This window comes from Borostomias antarcticus (genome assembly GCF_949987555.1).
Source record: "Borostomias antarcticus genome assembly, chromosome: 4".
Lineage (NCBI taxonomy): Eukaryota > Metazoa > Chordata > Actinopteri > Stomiiformes > Stomiidae > Borostomias > Borostomias antarcticus.
In genome coordinates, this window is record NC_140237.1 from 12,952,770 (window position 1) to 12,969,277 (window position 16,508).

Genomic DNA, 16,508 nt, shown 5'->3' on the forward strand with positions numbered 1-16,508 from the left:
GACCCAGATGAGCAGACATGGCAGACTAATCATGTCAGGACGGGGAGGACGAGTTTGAGAGGAAGTGTAGAAGACATCTGATAATGACAAGACTCAATAAAATACAACTACTCTACTCCTTCCAATCATTTGAAACAAGTATTGTATGAATGTGGTTTAAATGTCACTCTGATGCCACCAACTGGTGAGGAAGGCAAACTGTTTTTGTAACCCATTATGAACAGGAGGACCTGATTGTTGATCAGAATCAGTGTACTGGCCATGGTAGTTTTTACACATACTAGGAATTTGCTTTGGTCAATTGGTGCATAACACTGATGGGGACAGTATTAGACTGGGTGTAAGGACAAGACGGGACAGTGCAAATGAGCAGTGCAAAATACAAATACAAAATACGAGTCTGGGTGAATTCCATTCCAAAATTAGGTTCACTTTTATCTGCCCCTGTTCTGACACAATTAGGGGGGGCAACAAAAGTTCCATTCCGGTTCTACATATGCTGCCTAGCCCTATCCACCAGCACCATCACATCCACCAAGGGTAGTGAGCAAGTGTCCATCTTTCTGGAGTGGAATGGGTCCCTTCAGTAGTGTGAATGGGATAGTGAGCAGTGCCAGGTCCACCCCAGTGTGCAGCTGCAGACAACAAAGAGCCTAATTATTATCCCTTGATCTCCTCTGGCAACCGACCGCCACAGAACACATTCATAACACATTCATAATACACTCATAACACAATTATAACACATTCATAACACACTCATAACACACTCATAACACATGCATAACACATTCATAACATATTCATAACACATTCATAACACATTCATAACACATTCATAACTTCACACACATCACACACACACACACACACACACACACACTCTCTCTATACTCTCACACATACACACACACACTCTCACACACACACACACACACACACACACACACACACTCTCTCTCTCTCACACACACACACACAGCGTTGATTCATGTAGACAGCACAACAGCACTAGGGATATTTTGAGGGGGTGACACATGCATGCGGGTGAACACACACACACACACACACACACACACACACACACATACACACACACACACACACACAAACCATTACACACAGTTAGAACAAATGGACAATGGCATTTGGCACTAAAAGGCCTAATCTCAATACTTAGGCTACTGTAGCTCAAACCAGATGACCTGATATGTCTGTGTTGTACAAAATTGACTTCCCTGTATAAGTAAAGGTTTACAATAAAAGTGAATATGTCCAGTAAGAGGGTTCTAGATCAAGACCACTACACTCAGATGTGCTGAGGTGCTTGGTTTTATACACCTGTGGCAATGGGACTGAATAAAACACCTGAATTCAATGATTAAGAGGTGTGTCCCAATACTTAAGCATACATATATACTACAGTATCATATGCCAACTGTCTATATGTGTCTACATCCATATAGTTGATGCAGTTCTCATTCCTCTCCTCTGCGCTACTGATTGATCTCAGGTCTCAGATGACTGAGTGATCTCAGGTCTCAGACTCAGATGACTGAGTGATCTCAGGTCTCAGACTCACAGATGACTGAGTGATCTCAGGTCTCAGACTCACAGATGACTGAGTGATCTCAGGTCTCAGATGACTGAGTGATCTCAGGTCTCAGACTCAGATGACTGAGTGATCTCAGGTCTCAGACTCACAGATGACTGAGTGATCTCAGGTCTCAGACTCAGATGACTGAGTGATCTCAGGTCTCAGACTCACAGATGACTGAGTGATCTCAGGTCTCAGACTCAGATGACTGAGTGATCTCAGGTCTCAGACTCAGATGACTGAGTGATCTCAGGTCTCAGACTCAGATGACTGAGTGATCTCAGGTCTCAGACTCACAGATGACTGAGTGATCTCAGGTCTGAGACTCACAGATGACTGAGTGATCTCAGGTCTCAGACTCACAGATGACTGAGTGATCTCAGGTCTGAGACTCACAGATGACTGAGTGATCTCAGGTCTCAGACTCACAGATGACTGAGTGATCTCAGGTCTGAGACTCACAGATGACTGAGTGATCTCAGGTCTCAGACTCAGATGACTGAGTGATCTCAGGTCTCAGACTCACAGATGACTGAGTGATCTCAGGTCTCAGACTCGCTGATGACTGCATGCGCTCGGCAGGGAGACACAATTGATTTTCCAATGGTTCAACTGTGCCTGGTGACATCATGGCTCATTCCATATTTCCTTTTGTTCGCGTTTTTTTTCCACCCTCCCATTCACTCTGCAGCATGCTGGTAGTGTGTGTGTGTGCTATTTCCATTCATCCTCATGGGCCTGGTGTCATATCCTGAACAGTCTTTCATAAAGAAGTTCAACGTAGGGGTGATGAGTATAATATTGTTATTATGTCTAAGTGATAATGTATAAATCACACAGGTTTGGAAGCCACTGATGAACTATCAAACTACACTCTGCACACACACTGTACATACTGTACACTCACCACACTCCATTCTGGATATATTGTGTAATTTAGCCTTTTTGCCTTTCTTTTTATTGGTAATATTGTATCTTGTATTTGCCCTGTATTTTGTAAATTGCATTTGCCCTTCCATGTCTTGCACTGTCATCCCTAGTATGTGAACCATATACATGGCCAATAACTGATCTTAAATCCCTAGTATGATTATGAACCATATACATGGCCAATAAACTGATCTTAAATCCCTAGTATGATTATGAACCATATACATGGCCAATAAACTGATCTTAAATCCCTAGTATGATTATGAACCATATACATGGCCAATAAACTGATTTTAAATCTTGAATTGGTCATTCGAGCTTTGCTCCGTTAGCATTCACTGACATTTCTCTAGGAGTCACTTCCTGCTGCTGGGCTCTGGGGGGCAGGACTGAGAGGCTCTGGTGTCTCAGTGAGAATGTTCTCAACGCACAGTGGATGAAATGACTAATGTGAATTCTATACTGTAGTTGTGAAGTCAGCAGACGCAGAGCAGCGCTCAACTGGGTTCCCTTTCACCAAGAGGGGTTCGCTTTCATCAAGAGGAAATCCATCTACAATGGTTCACCTGGGGGGTCCAGGGCAGACTTGCAACACAGCTGGAAAAGAAATATGAAACGCATAATATATTTCCATATTCATCGTATCTTTTCATGAAGGGGTCTGGGAATGAAGCCCATTCTGACAACAAAAGCATGAGCAACTCCAAAGGACCATCGCCGTTTACTCCACCAGAATAAAACAGTGAAGAAGAAAAGTTGAATGACTTTAGACGCCCGTGACAAAAAGTGTCATTGATGTTAAAGAGGCAGATGGATTTCTTAATGTGTTTTGGGGCCACAACGAGGACGGATAAAGTGATGCATGCTGGGTAGAGTAGTGTGACGAGACACTGAAAGTGGATATTAAGAGTTGCACACAAAAAACATGGAAGAAATGCATTCTGCTTCCTGGGCACCATAATCCTCCAGGGCCTCAAGTACAGCTCCCTCACCAAGAAGGCACCGTAGATGAGGCACTATCTGTGGAAGCTGAAGAGGTTCAATCTGCCAAAGTCAATGATGGTGCACTTCTACACATTGAGTCCATCCTCACCTCCTCCATCACCATCTGTATATTGTACAGTATTGTATTTGTCACTTAAGTTATTGTATTTTGCACTGGCCTGTCTTGTCCCTGCACTGTACTTAGTTATGCACCATTAGACCCAAGCTAATTCCTTGTATATGAAAACCTACTTGGCAATAAACCTGCTTCTGATTCTGAAGGACAGAACATTACTTCAATTTCAGTTCAAACTGAAATTCAATGTGTTTCATATTTAATTTGGTCCATACGCGCAGTAACTGTATTTATACCTCCTTATCGCCCCTTTAATTTACAGCTGTAATATACTTGAGCAGAGAACTCCCAACACTCATTAGTCATTATGCTGAGTGCCCCACCCTTCCCACTGCTAACTGCTTCTCCTAATTAGCATGGTGCTTCCAGAGAGATTGTTTTGACTCTGTAGTGTAGCTATTGGCACCAGGGCCTCTCAAGATGTTTCTACTGATTCTTATGCTTCATATTCAGCGTATTTCACAAGAAGGTGGTGGAATGTAAGATGAGATGAGAAAGTGAGAATATCTGAAAATAGTCGCATATTAACAAACACCATACTGTTGATTTGATGGGTTCGTCTGCCCAAGAGTTCCGCAACAGGGTGTCAGAGCCAAGCTTCCCACAACTGAACCCTGAGAGCATGACTGTCCATCACCAGGCCTGCGCCTCCATGAAGAGCTCCATCACCAGGCCTGCGCCCCCATGAAGAGCTCCATCACCAGGCCTGAGCCCCCATGAAGAGCTCCATCACCAGGCCTGCACCCCCATGAAGAGCTCCATCACCAAGCCTGAGCCCCCATGAAGAGCTCCATCACCAGGCCTGCACCCCCATGAAGAGCTCCATCACCAGACCTGCGCCCCCATGAAGAGCTCCATCACCAGGCCTGCACCCCCATGAAGAGCTCCATCACCAGGCCTGCGCCCCCATGAAGAGCTCCATCACCAGACCTGCACCCCCATGAAGAGCTCCATCACCAGGCCTGCGCCCCCATGAAGAGCTCCATCACCAGACCTGCACCCCCATGAAGAGCTCCATCACCAGGCCTGCGCCCCCATGAAGAGCTCAATCACCAGGCCTGCGCCCCCATGAAGAGCTCCATCACCAGGCCTGCGCCCCCATGAAGAGCTCCATCACCAGGCCTGAGCCCCCATGAAGAGCTCCATCACCAGGCCTGCGCCCCCATGAAGAGCTCCATCACCAGGCCTGCACCCCCATGAAGAGCTACACACCAAATAAACCAGGACAGAGCCTCCAGAGGAACTAGGGGCCCCTACTGTACAGGGCACTGCAGAGACCACTTACGGACAGACACACACACACACACACACACACACACACACACACACACACACACACACACTCACACGCGCGCACACACACACACACACACACACACACACACACACACTAGAATGTTTGAGCCCTGGCTCTATTCAGAGATCAAAAGCATAGCTCAGACCACTTTGAAGTCTGAGGGTTGTGTTGGGGGGGCGTTGCAGCTGATGCCTCCCCACTGTTCAGCTACTGCACACTGCTACTGCACACTGCTCTCTCATAACAGTGTGGTTCAGCCCACGCTGGGCTTTGCCAGGAGCAGTTGTGGTACCTTGGCATGGTCTGTCTTAAGGGGACAGGCACCTCGGTAATGTTTGTCTTTTGTTTTCCTTGAACGTAGTATGCAGTCATCTGTTCACCATGGCCACTGTTCATACTAGAGAATATTCCTGTCTCTAACAGACACAGTTCATACTAGAGAATAGTCCTGTCTCTAACAGACACAGTTCATACTAGAGAATATTCCTGTCTCTAACAGACACAGTTCATACTAGAGAATAGTCCTGTCTCTAACAGACACAGTTCATACTAGAGAATAGTCCTGTCTCTAACAGACACAGTTCATACTAGAGAATAGTCCTGTCTCTAACAGACACAGTTCATACTAGAGAATAGTCCTGTCTCTAACAGACACAGTTCATACTAGAGAATAGTCCTGTCTCTAACAGACACAGTTCATACTAGAGAATAGTCCTGTCTCTAACAGACACAGTTCATACTAGAGAATAGTCCTGTCTCTAACAGACACAGTTCATACTAGAGAATAGTCCTGTCTCTAACAGACACAGTTCATACTAGAGAATAGTCCTGTCTCTAACAGACACAGTTCATACTAGAGAATAGTCCTGTCTCTAACAGACACTGGAAGGAAATACACCGTGTGACTCTTGACAGCCAAGAACAATTAGCAGAGGAATGTCAAGGACAAGCGTCTTGGGAAACTCATCCTTCACAGCAGTAGTTATCTAATGGCCAAACATTATGGTCTAGAAGATCTTTCATAGATCCTACCAGATCCCAATAGCCTCTACAGCTTCACATGAAAAAGGGTTGCTTTGTGCCCCTCTGCAGAAGAACAATAAAATCTCTATCTATCTATCATGCATCGTCCAATGCCATAACAAGTAGTCATCAGGATTGATCAAAACAGATTCCTATGTCGGTCAGAAACACAATTTTCCCATCGTAGTCCCTACTTTGATGATCTGTGAAAGCTACACATCTTCCATTACAACGATGCCCTTTCGAGGTATTGCACAGTATTCAACTTGCAAGCCTTGCATGCATTCATATATTGTAAGTGGCTATTCAACGTTATTACAATAGCCTTGGGGTCTGGTTCTCTGGGAAGGACATTAGCACGGTTCTCTAAAGAGAAGTGGGTCCATGCTGTAATTCACGTGTGAACAACGCCAGTATTGTCTGATCATTTATGTACTGGAATATAGTGGATGTGAGCATCACTGAAGGGATGTTAAATGAAGGCCTACAGTATCAGAGCGTTGGCCCTGTAGATGGGTCAGTGTTTGGTGTTGGCCCTGTAGGAGGGTCAGTGTTTGGTGTTGGCCCTGTAGATGGGTCAGTGTTTGGTGTTGGCCCTGTAGATGGGTCAGTGTTTGGTGTTGGTCCTGTAGATGGGTCAGTGTTTGGTGTTGGCCCTGTAGATGGGTCAGTGTTTGGTGTTGGCCCTGTAGATGGGTCAGTGTTTAGTGGGCAGTATCAGAGCGTTGGCCCTGTAGATGGGTCAGTGTTGGGTGGGCAGTATCAGAGCGTTGGCCCTGTAGATGGGTCAGTGTTTGGTGGGCAGTATCAGAGCGTTGGCCCTGTAGATGGGTCAGTGTTTGGTGTTGGCCCTGTAGATGGGTCAGTGTTTAGTGGGCAGTATCAGAGTGTTGGCCCTGTAGATGGGTCAGTGTTTGGTGTTTGCCCTGTAGATGGGTCAGTGTTTGGTGGGCAGTATCAGAGCGTTGGCCCTGTAGATGGGTCAGAGTTTGGTGGGCAGTATCAGAGCGTTGGCCCTGTAGATGGGTCAGTGTTTGGTGGGCAGTATCAGAGTGTTGGCCCTGTAGATGGGTCAGTGTTGGGTGGGCAGTATCAGAGCGTTGGCCCTGTAGATGGGTCAGTGTTTGGTGGGCAGTATCAGAGTGTTGGCCCTGTAGATGGGTCAGTGTTTGGTGGGCAGTATCAGAGTGTTGGCCCTGTAGATGGGTCAGTGTTTGGTGTTGGCCCTGTAGATGGGTCAGTGTTTGGTGGGCAGTATCAGAGTGTTGGCCCTGTAGATGGGTCAGTGTTTGGTGTTGGCCCTGTAGATGGGTCAGTGTTTGGTGGGCAGTATCAGAGTGTTGGCCCTGTAGATGGGTCAGTGTTTGGTGGGCAGTATCAGAGCGTTGGCCCTGTAGATGGGTCAGTGTTTGGTGGGCAGTATCAGAGTGTTGGCCCTGTAGATGGGTCAGTGTTTGGTGGGCAGTATCAGTGTGTTGGCCCTGTAGATGGGTCAGTGTTTGGTGGGCAGTATCAGAGTGTTGGCCCTGTAGATGGGTCAGTGTTTGGTGGGCAGTATCAGAGTGTTGGCCCTGTAGATGGGTCAGTGTTTGGTGGGCAGTATCAGAGTGTTGGCCCTGTAGATGGGTCAGTGTTTGGTGTTGGCCCTGTAGATGGGTCAGTGTTTGGTGGGCAGTATCAGAGTGTTGGCCCTGTAGATGGGTCAGTGTTTGGTGGGCAGTATCAGAGCGTTGGCCCTGTAGATGGGTCAGTGTTTGGTGGGCAGTATCAGAGTGTTGGCCCTGTAGATGGGTCAGTGTTTGGTGTTGGCCCTGTAGATGGGTCAATGTTTGGTGGGCAGTATCAGAGCGTTGGCCCTGTAGATGGGTCAGTGTTTGGTGGGCAGTATCAGAGTGTTGGCCCTGTAGATGGGTCAGTGTTTGGTGGGCAGTATCAGAGCGTTGGCCCTGTAGATGGGTCAGTGTTTGGTGTTGGCCCTGTAGATGGGTCAGTGTTTGGTGGGCAGTATCAGAGTGTTGGCCCTGTAGATGGGTCAGTGTTTGGTGTTGGCCCTGTAGATGGGTCAGTGTTTGGTGGGCAGTATCAGAGTGTTGGCCCTGTAGATGGGTCAGTGTTTGGTGGGCAGTATCAGAGTGTTGGCCCTGTAGATGGGTCAGTGTTTGGTGGGCAGTATCAGAGCGTTGGCCCTGTAGATGGGTCAGTGTTTGGTGGGCAGTATCAGAGCGTTGGCCCTGTAGATGGGTCAGTGTTTGGTGGGCAGTATCAGAGTGTTGGCCCTGTAGATGGGTCAGTGTTGGGTGGGCAGTATCAGAGTGTTTGCCCTGTAGATGGGTCAGTGTTTGGTGGGCAGTATCAGAGCGTTGGCCCTGTAGATGGGTCAGTGTTTGGTGGGCAGTATCAGAGCGTTGGCCCTGTAGATGGGTCAGTGTTTGGTGGGCAGTATCAGAGTGTTGGCCCTGTAGATGGGTCAGTGTTTGGTGGGCAGTATCAGAGCGTTGGCCCTGTAGATGGGTCAGTGTTTGGTGGGCAGTATCAGAGTGTTGGCCCTGTAGATGGGTCAGTGTTTGGTGGGCAGTATCAGAGTGTTGGCCCTGTAGATGGGTCAGTGTTTGGTGGGCAGTATCAGAGTGTTGGCCCTGTAGATGGGTCAGTGTGTGGTGGGCAGTATCAGAGCGTTGGCCCTGTAGATGGGTCAGTGTTTGGTGTTGGCCCTGTAGATGGGTCAGTGTTTAGTGGGCAGTATCAGAGCGTTGGCCCTGTAGATGGGTCAGTGTTTGGTGGGCAGTATCAGAGTGTTGGCCCTGTAGATGGGTCAGTGTTTGGTGGGCAGTATCAGAGTGTTGGCCCTGTAGATGGGTCAGTGTTTGGTGGGCAGTATCAGAGTGTTCGCCCTGTAGATGGGTCAGTGTTTGGTGGGCAGTATCAGAGCGTTGGCCCTGTAGATGGGTCAGTGTTTGGTGGGCAGTATCAGAGCGTTGGCCCTGTAGATGGGTCAGTGTTTGGTGGGCAGTATCAGAGTGTTGGCCCTGTAGATGGGTCAGTGTTTGGTGGGCAGTATCAGAGCGTTGGCCCTGTAGATGGGTCAGTGTTTGGTGGGCAGTATCAGAGTGTTGGCCCTGTAGATGGGTCAGTGTTTGGTGGGCAGTATCAGAGTGTTGGCCCTGTAGATGGGTCAGTGTTTGGTGGGCAGTATCAGAGCATTGGCCCTGTAGATGGGTCAGTGTTTGGTGGGCAGTATCAGAGCGTTGGCCCTGTAGATGGGTCAGTGTTTGGTGGGCAGTATCAGAGCGTTGGCCCTGTAGATGGGTCAGTGTTTGGTGTTTGCCCTGTAGATGGGTCAGTGTTGGGTGGGCAGTATCAGAGCGTTGGCCCTGTAGATGGGTCAGTGTTGGGTGGGCAGTATCAGAGCGTTGGCCCTGTAGATGGGTCAGTGTTTGGTGGGCAGTATCAGAGTGTTGGCCCTGTAGATGGGTCAGTGTTTGGTGGGCAGTATCAGAGTGTTGGCCCTGTAGATGGGTCAGTGTTTGGTGGGCAGTATCAGAGTGTTGGCCCTGTAGATGGGTCAGTGTTTGGTGTTGGCCCTGTAGATGGGTCAGTGTTTAGTGGGCAGTATCAGAGCGTTGGCCCTGTAGATGGGTCAGTGTTTGGTGGGCAGTATCAGAGTGTTGGCCCTGTAGATGGGTCAGTGTTTGGTGGGCAGTATCAGAGTGTTGGCCCTGTAGATGGGTCAGTGTTTGGTGGGCAGTATCAGAGTGTTGGCCCTGTAGATGGGTCAGTGTTTGGTGTTGGCCCTGTAGATGGGTCAGTGTTTAGTGGGCAGTATCAGAGTGTTGGCCCTGTAGATGGGTCAGTGTTTGGTGGGCAGTATCAGAGTGTTGGCCCTGTAGATGGGTCAGTGTTTGGTGGGCAGTATCAGAGTGTTGGCCCTGTAGATGGGTCAGTGTTTGGTGGGCAGTATCAGAGTGTTCGCCCTGTAGATGGGTCAGTGTTTGGTGGGCAGTATCAGAGTGTTGGCCCTGTAGATGGGTCAGTGTTTGGTGGGCAGTATCAGAGCGTTGGCCCTGTAGATGGGTCAGTGTTTGGTGGGCAGTATCAGAGCGTTGGCCCTGTAGATGGGTCAGTGTTTGGTGGGCAGTATCAGAGCGTTGGCCCTGTAGATGGGTCAGTGTTTGGTGGGCAGTATCAGAGTGTTGGCCCTGTAGATGGGTCAGTGTTTGGTGGGCAGTATCAGAGCGTTGGCCCTGTAGATGGGTCAGTGTTTGGTGGGCAGTATCAGAGTGTTGGCCCTGTAGATGGGTCAGTGTTTGGTGGGCAGTATCAGAGTGTTGGCCCTGTAGATGGGTCAGTGTTTGGTGGGCAGTATCAGAGCATTGGCCCTGTAGATGGGTCAGTGTTTGGTGGGCAGTATCAGAGCGTTGGCCCTGTAGATGGGTCAGTGTTTGGTGGGCAGTATCAGAGCGTTGGCCCTGTAGATGGGTCAGTGTTTGGTGTTTGCCCTGTAGATGGGTCAGTGTTGGGTGGGCAGTATCAGAGCGTTGGCCCTGTAGATGGGTCAGTGTTTGGTGGGCAGTATCAGAGCGTTGGCCCTGTAGATGGGTCAGTGTTTGGTGGGCAGTATCAGAGCGTTGGCCCTGTAGATGGGTCAGTGTTTGGTGGGCAGTATCAGAGTGTTGGCCCTGTAGATGGGTCAGTGTTTGGTGGGCAGTATCAGAGCGTTGGCCCTGTAGATGGGTCAGTGTTTGGTGTTGGGTCAGCAGTGAGTTCTCTAGCTTGTCTGATTACGGTTTTACCAGAAATCATTTGAAGGAGAATAGCCTGTATGCGTATATACTGTATGTATATATATATATATATATATATATATATATATATATAACCTGCTGTATTTGGTCAGAAAGAGAACAGTCTGAGAGCTGTCTTCGCTGTGCTGGTTACCTGGGAGACGGGGATGACGATGAAGGAGCCCCCTCCGGAGCTCTCAGTGACGACGGCCAAGAACTTGGCGTTGACAGCACAGAAGTGGTTGTCATGGACGTTCTTGGTGATGGGAATGCCGTCGAAGCAGCGCTCCCGGTTCGCCACTTTTCCATAAACGTTTCGAAACTTGGAGCTTCGGTATGTCGGACGCCATGACATCTGTTGGGACAGAAAGAGAAAGAAAAAGGAATGAAGTTTATATTTTAAATTCTATGAGTGTTACTGGTTTCTTAGTTTGCTCTTAAGCCTTTGTTCAACCTCTACATGGCCTTACAAGGACTGGAGCGCATTGAAGGTTCTGCTGAATTCACTTTTGACTACTATATACAGTACCCATGGCCCTAGATGTCATTAATATTCAGGTAGCCTCTGTCACAGAATGGCATGAGAGCAGCTGTATCAGTAGAAGGGTCAGCGGAAAGGCTATCCAAGACATTATGTGAAGGAAAACTGCAGGGCTGGCATCATGCCTTAACCTAATGAAATTAGTTCTCTGCGGTGTGTGACAATTACATCTGATTAGATTAGGTTAGAGTTGTTACAGAGTACATGGGGGATATCAGCATTGATGATACAGGAAGCCTTATCCACCCCTGCAGTCACAGAGTTAGTCCGGCCCATCTGGACTGACAAGATAAGGCCCTCATAGAGATCAGGCTGGTCTGGTGAGACCACTCACACACGGGTGTGTGATCTCATGTTAGTCAGCATGCCCTGTCCTTATCCCTGTGTTTTGGTTTGGCCGCTCACTCCACAGAGGGAGGAAGTGGTGAGTGCTCTCATAAAAACACAACTCAAACCGCTACTTTTGTTTGATATTTCCTACAAACATGTATTGATTGAATTCTTGCTTTGTGGCGTGAGATCACTCTGCATGAGCAAAACCCGACCACAGTTCAGAGCTGGGTGAGAAGAGAAGAGAAGAGAAGAGAAGAGAAGAGAAGAGAAGAGAAGAGAAGAGAAGAGAAGAGAAGAGAAGAGAAGAGAAGAGAAGAGAAGAGAAGAGCGGGAAACTGAAACTGCCCCTCCACACTGACTCAACATCACTTTGTCCCCCACCTCATGATTCATGTTAGAATTTGGTTGAGGGAATGTCCGATTCTATCTCTGGACAACATGAACAAGACCCATGGGAGACTGTTGTGTTCAACAACTGAGGAAGTGCTTGAGGAGGGAGGATTTACGACCCTTGTCAGATCAGTGGCGATGTCGTGAGATGACATCACCCCCACCTCAATCCACCATTGTTCTGGTGGGAGGCAGCGTTGTGTAGCGAGCGCGTGCTAAGAGAGGAGTCCCAGGACCCTGACGCCATCGGCCTCTTCCTGCCTGTCTGCGTCTGGCGCTCGGCACCGCTTACACAACCACGGGCAAACGGGTCATCACATTACATTCAGAGCATTACTGAACTCCTTTTGACAGATCAAGAATCAGCTTTCCCTCTCCAAGACCCCTTCTTCATATCTTCTTAAGAGGCCTGTTTCAAAGTTTGACCTATGATCAGTAGTGTGGGGTGGCCGTGGCAACTTTATATTAGGCTGCTCTGACTTCCTTTAGAGGGGAGGAGTAGAGGAACATTGATCTAGTAGACTCAGGGAGTAGAGGAACATTGATCAAGTAGACTCAGGGAGTAGAGGAACATTGATCTAGTAGACTCAGGGAGTAGAGGAACATTGATCTAGTAGACTCAGGGAGTAGAGGAACATTGATCTAGTAGACTCAGGGAGTAGAGGAACATTGATCTAGTAGACTCAGGGAGTAGAGGAACATTGATCTAGTAGACTCAGGGAGCAGAGGACCATTGATCAAGTAGACTCAGGGAGTAGAGGAACATTGATCTAGTAGACTCAGGGAGTAGAGGACCATTGATCTAGTAGACTCAGGGAGTAGAGGAACATTGATCTAGTAGACTCAGGGAGTTGAGGAACATTGATCTAGTAGACTCAGGGAGTTGAGGAACATTGATCTAGTAGACTCGTACGTTCGCAGACTGCAGTCACAGCACATTGAGAGTTTCTCAGAGAATTTTTGACAGATAAGAGCCTGTTCTCCATTCGTTTCTGTATACAGTACCAGGCCTACTTTAACTAGTAGTTTATGTATACAGTACCAGGCCTACTTTAACTAGTAGTTTATATATACAGTACCAGGCCTACACATTAACTAGTAGTTTATATATACAGTACCAGGCCTATACTTTAACTAGTAGTTTATATATACAGTACTAGGCCTATACTTTAACTAGTAGTTTATATATACAGTACCAGGCCTATACTTTAACTAGTAGTTTTAGGAATTTGTTCACATTTATGAATCATTGATTTGTACTTGAACATTAGCCACAAATCTAAATAATTGACCCTCATCTGTCTCTGTCCAGAAGAGCACAGGGAGAGATGCAGATTCCTCTGGACCATCTCAGGAAGACGAGTAGAAAGACGGACTGTTAAAGAATGAATATGGAACAGAAGAGTAGCTTGGCCTGAGGGTCAAAGACGCGCTGGCATTGCACTGAGCTCTCCCCCACAAGGACACTCATTCATTTGTAACTGGCTTATGACACGAAAAGACTGTGTGTGTGTGTGTGTGTGTGTGTGTGTGTGTGTGTGTGTGTGTGTGCGTGTGCGTGTGTGTGTGTGTGTGCGTGTCACACTAACAGTAGCACAGTGAATTGCTTACCGAGTCATTGCTGGCATTTGTATCATTTAGAAACTACAGAATGCTGTTAACAATAGACCTCTATAGTGTTCATCTGCCTGGGAAGAAAGGACCAGACAGGAGGTCAGATGGGAGAAGACCTTCTACTGGACATTCATGTGAATTAAAGGTAACTTTTAAAATACACTATCAATATTTTATTTTGGAAGGGGTTGTTATACACAGGGAAACAGTGCTGGCTGTAGACTACAGTGCCAAAGCTCTACAGGTACAAAGAGACGACTGCGAAAGTACTACTAATGAGCGTGGCAACAAAGTACTACTAATGAGCATGGTAACCAAGTACTACTAATGAGCATGGTAACAAAGTACTACTAATGAGCATGGTAGCAAAGTACTACTAATGAGCATGGTAACCAAGGAGCAGAATTTACCAAGCGCTGTATTTACATAGAAACTACTAAGGAAGTACTGACCTGCTGACTGTAAAAGACATCGTAACAGGTGGACAAGCAACATAATTGCTTAAGAGGGTATCAACAACATCCCTCTTTGGACATCACCTGTACGGAGTGGATATGCAGCCTGATACTTCAAGCAAAAGACCCAAAGGATAGTTGCATCTTTCTTGCCTGTTATTACACGCTGTTACTTGTTGTTGTTGTCTGTTATTACACACTGTTACTCGTTGTTGTTGTCTGTAATTACACGCTGTTACTCGTTGTTGTCTGTTATTACACGCTGTTACTCGTTGTTGTCTGTAATTACACGCTGTTACTCGTTGTTGTTGTCTGTTATTACACGCTGTTACTCGTTGTTGTTGTCTGTTATTACACGCTGTTACTCATTGTTGTCTGTTATTACACACTGTTACTCATTGTTGTTGTCTGTTATTACACGCTGTTACTCGTTGTTGTTGTCTGTTATTACATGCTGTTACCTGTTGTTGTTGTCTGTTATTACACGCCGTTACTCATTGTTGTCTGTTATTACACGCTGTTACTCGTTGTTGTTGTCTGTTATTACACGCTGTTACTCATTGTTGTCTGTTATTACACGCTGTTACTCGTTGTTGTCTGTTATTACACGCTGTTACTCGTTCTGTTATTACACGCTGTTACTCGTTGTTGTCTGTTATTACATGCCGTTACTCGTTGTGTTATTACACGCTGTTACTCGTCGTTGTTGTTGTCTGTTATTGCACGCTGTTACTCGTTGTTGTCTGTTATTACACACTGTTACTCGTCTGTTATTACACGCTGTTACTCGTTGTTGTCTGTTATTACACGCTGTTACTCGTCTGTTATTACACGCTGTTACTCGTTGTCTGTTATTACACGTTGTTACTCGTTGTTGTCTGTTATTACACGCTGTTATTCATTGTTGTCTGTTATTACACGTTGTTACTCGTTGTTGTCTGTTATTACACGCTGTTACTCGTTGTCTGTTATTACACGTTGTTACTCATTGTTGTCTGTTATTACACACTGTTATTCATTGCTGTCTGTTATTACACGCTGTTACTCATTGTTGTTTGTTATTACACGTTGTTACTCGTTGTTGGTGTCTGTTATTACACGCTGTTACTCGTTGTTGTCTGTTATTACACACTGTTACTTGTTGTTGTTGTCTGTTATTACACACTGTTACTCGTTGTTGTCTGTTATTACACGTTGTTACTCGTTGTTGTCTGTTATTACACGCTGGTAGTTGTTGTTGTTGTCTGTTATTACACGCTGTTACTCGTTGTTGTCTGTTATTTCCCAGCTGTTGTTGTCTCTTATTTCAGCTCTGCACACTGACGTGTTTTCATGATGTGTAGGGAAGTGTGAATATGTGCCTGCAGTAGTGCTGCTACCGGCTGAGTCATAACAGCCTCAGGTGCGCTGACCTTTAAGAACCTCCTCTGCCATCTGGACAGACATTTCAACCCGGTACTGTATGTCCATCTGTCCATCTGTCCAGAGAATGCTAGCGTCTGCTCTGCTACCAACAACGCTAATTCTCCCGTCCGCTTTCTGATCTGTTTACCATCACAAGAGTCTTTGTTACATCATATCTAATCATCGCCCAAGACATTTGACCGTTTAAAGGACAAGAGAAGCCCCCAGTAGCACAGACCACCCATATCAGAGTAACCACAGGGGAGTTCTACCTCTAGTGAAAGCATGATCTTACCTTAGTGGTGAGTGTGTGGTGACACTATACAGCCACTGATGATCAGGCCCGCCTTTCTACCACCCTCCCTGAGAGAGCTGCCCCTTTCTACCACCCTCCCTGAGAGAGCTGCCCCTTTCTACCACCCTCCCTGAGAGAGCTGCCCCTTTCTACCACCCTCCCTGAGAGAGCTGCCCCTTTCTACCACCCCCCCTGAGAGAGCTGCCCCTTTCTACCACCCTCCCTGAGAGAGCTGCCCCTTTCTACCACCCCCCTGAGAGAGCTGCCCCTCTCTCTCAGCTTCTCTCTGCATATCCCCTCCGCCTGATGGCCTGGCCTGCTTTCTCTCTCTCTCTCTCTCTCTCTCTCTCTCTCTCTCTCATTCGCTCCCCTCCTCTGTCTACCCTGAAATCCTGTCCTTCGTACTGCTGCCGGTGGCTTCTGCTCCCACCCTCCTCTCCTCCTTCTCTCTTTCTCCTCCTCCTCTCCTCCTCCTCTCTTTCTCCTCCTCTCTCCGTGTCCTCCAGCCACAGACCAGAAGCAGCCCTGGAGTTGCAGTAGTTACTTCTCCTTCTGTCTGTAAAGTCTCATTGCTGTGGGCTGGGCTGGGCTGAACTCTCTCATTCCTCTCTCTCTTCTCCCTCCTCCCCCTTCTCTCTCTCTCTCTCTTCTCCCTCCTCCACCTTCTCTCTCTCTCTCTTCTCCCTCCTCTCCCTTCTCTCTCTCTCTCTCCTCCCGCTTCTATCTCA

The 16,508-nt window shown here is 47.3% G+C and overlaps 1 protein-coding gene across 1 annotated transcript in view; it reads right to left on the reverse strand.

Moving 5' to 3' along the window:
• LOC311308548 (coronin-2B) overlaps positions 1-15,899 on the reverse strand; it is a gene marked incomplete at its 3' end in the record, with an annotated part of 26,046 nt that extends 10,147 nt beyond the window's left edge. The window contains exons 1-2 of the mRNA XM_084437516.1: positions 15,781-15,899; positions 10,903-11,103 (exon numbers count right to left, since the gene is read on the reverse strand). Coding sequence (XP_084293642.1) covers positions 10,903-11,103 — 201 coding nt within the window. The 5' untranslated portion in view covers positions 15,781-15,899. The remainder of the gene's footprint in view (positions 1-10,902; positions 11,104-15,780) is intronic.
• Positions 15,900-16,508: the final 609 nt, after the last annotated feature.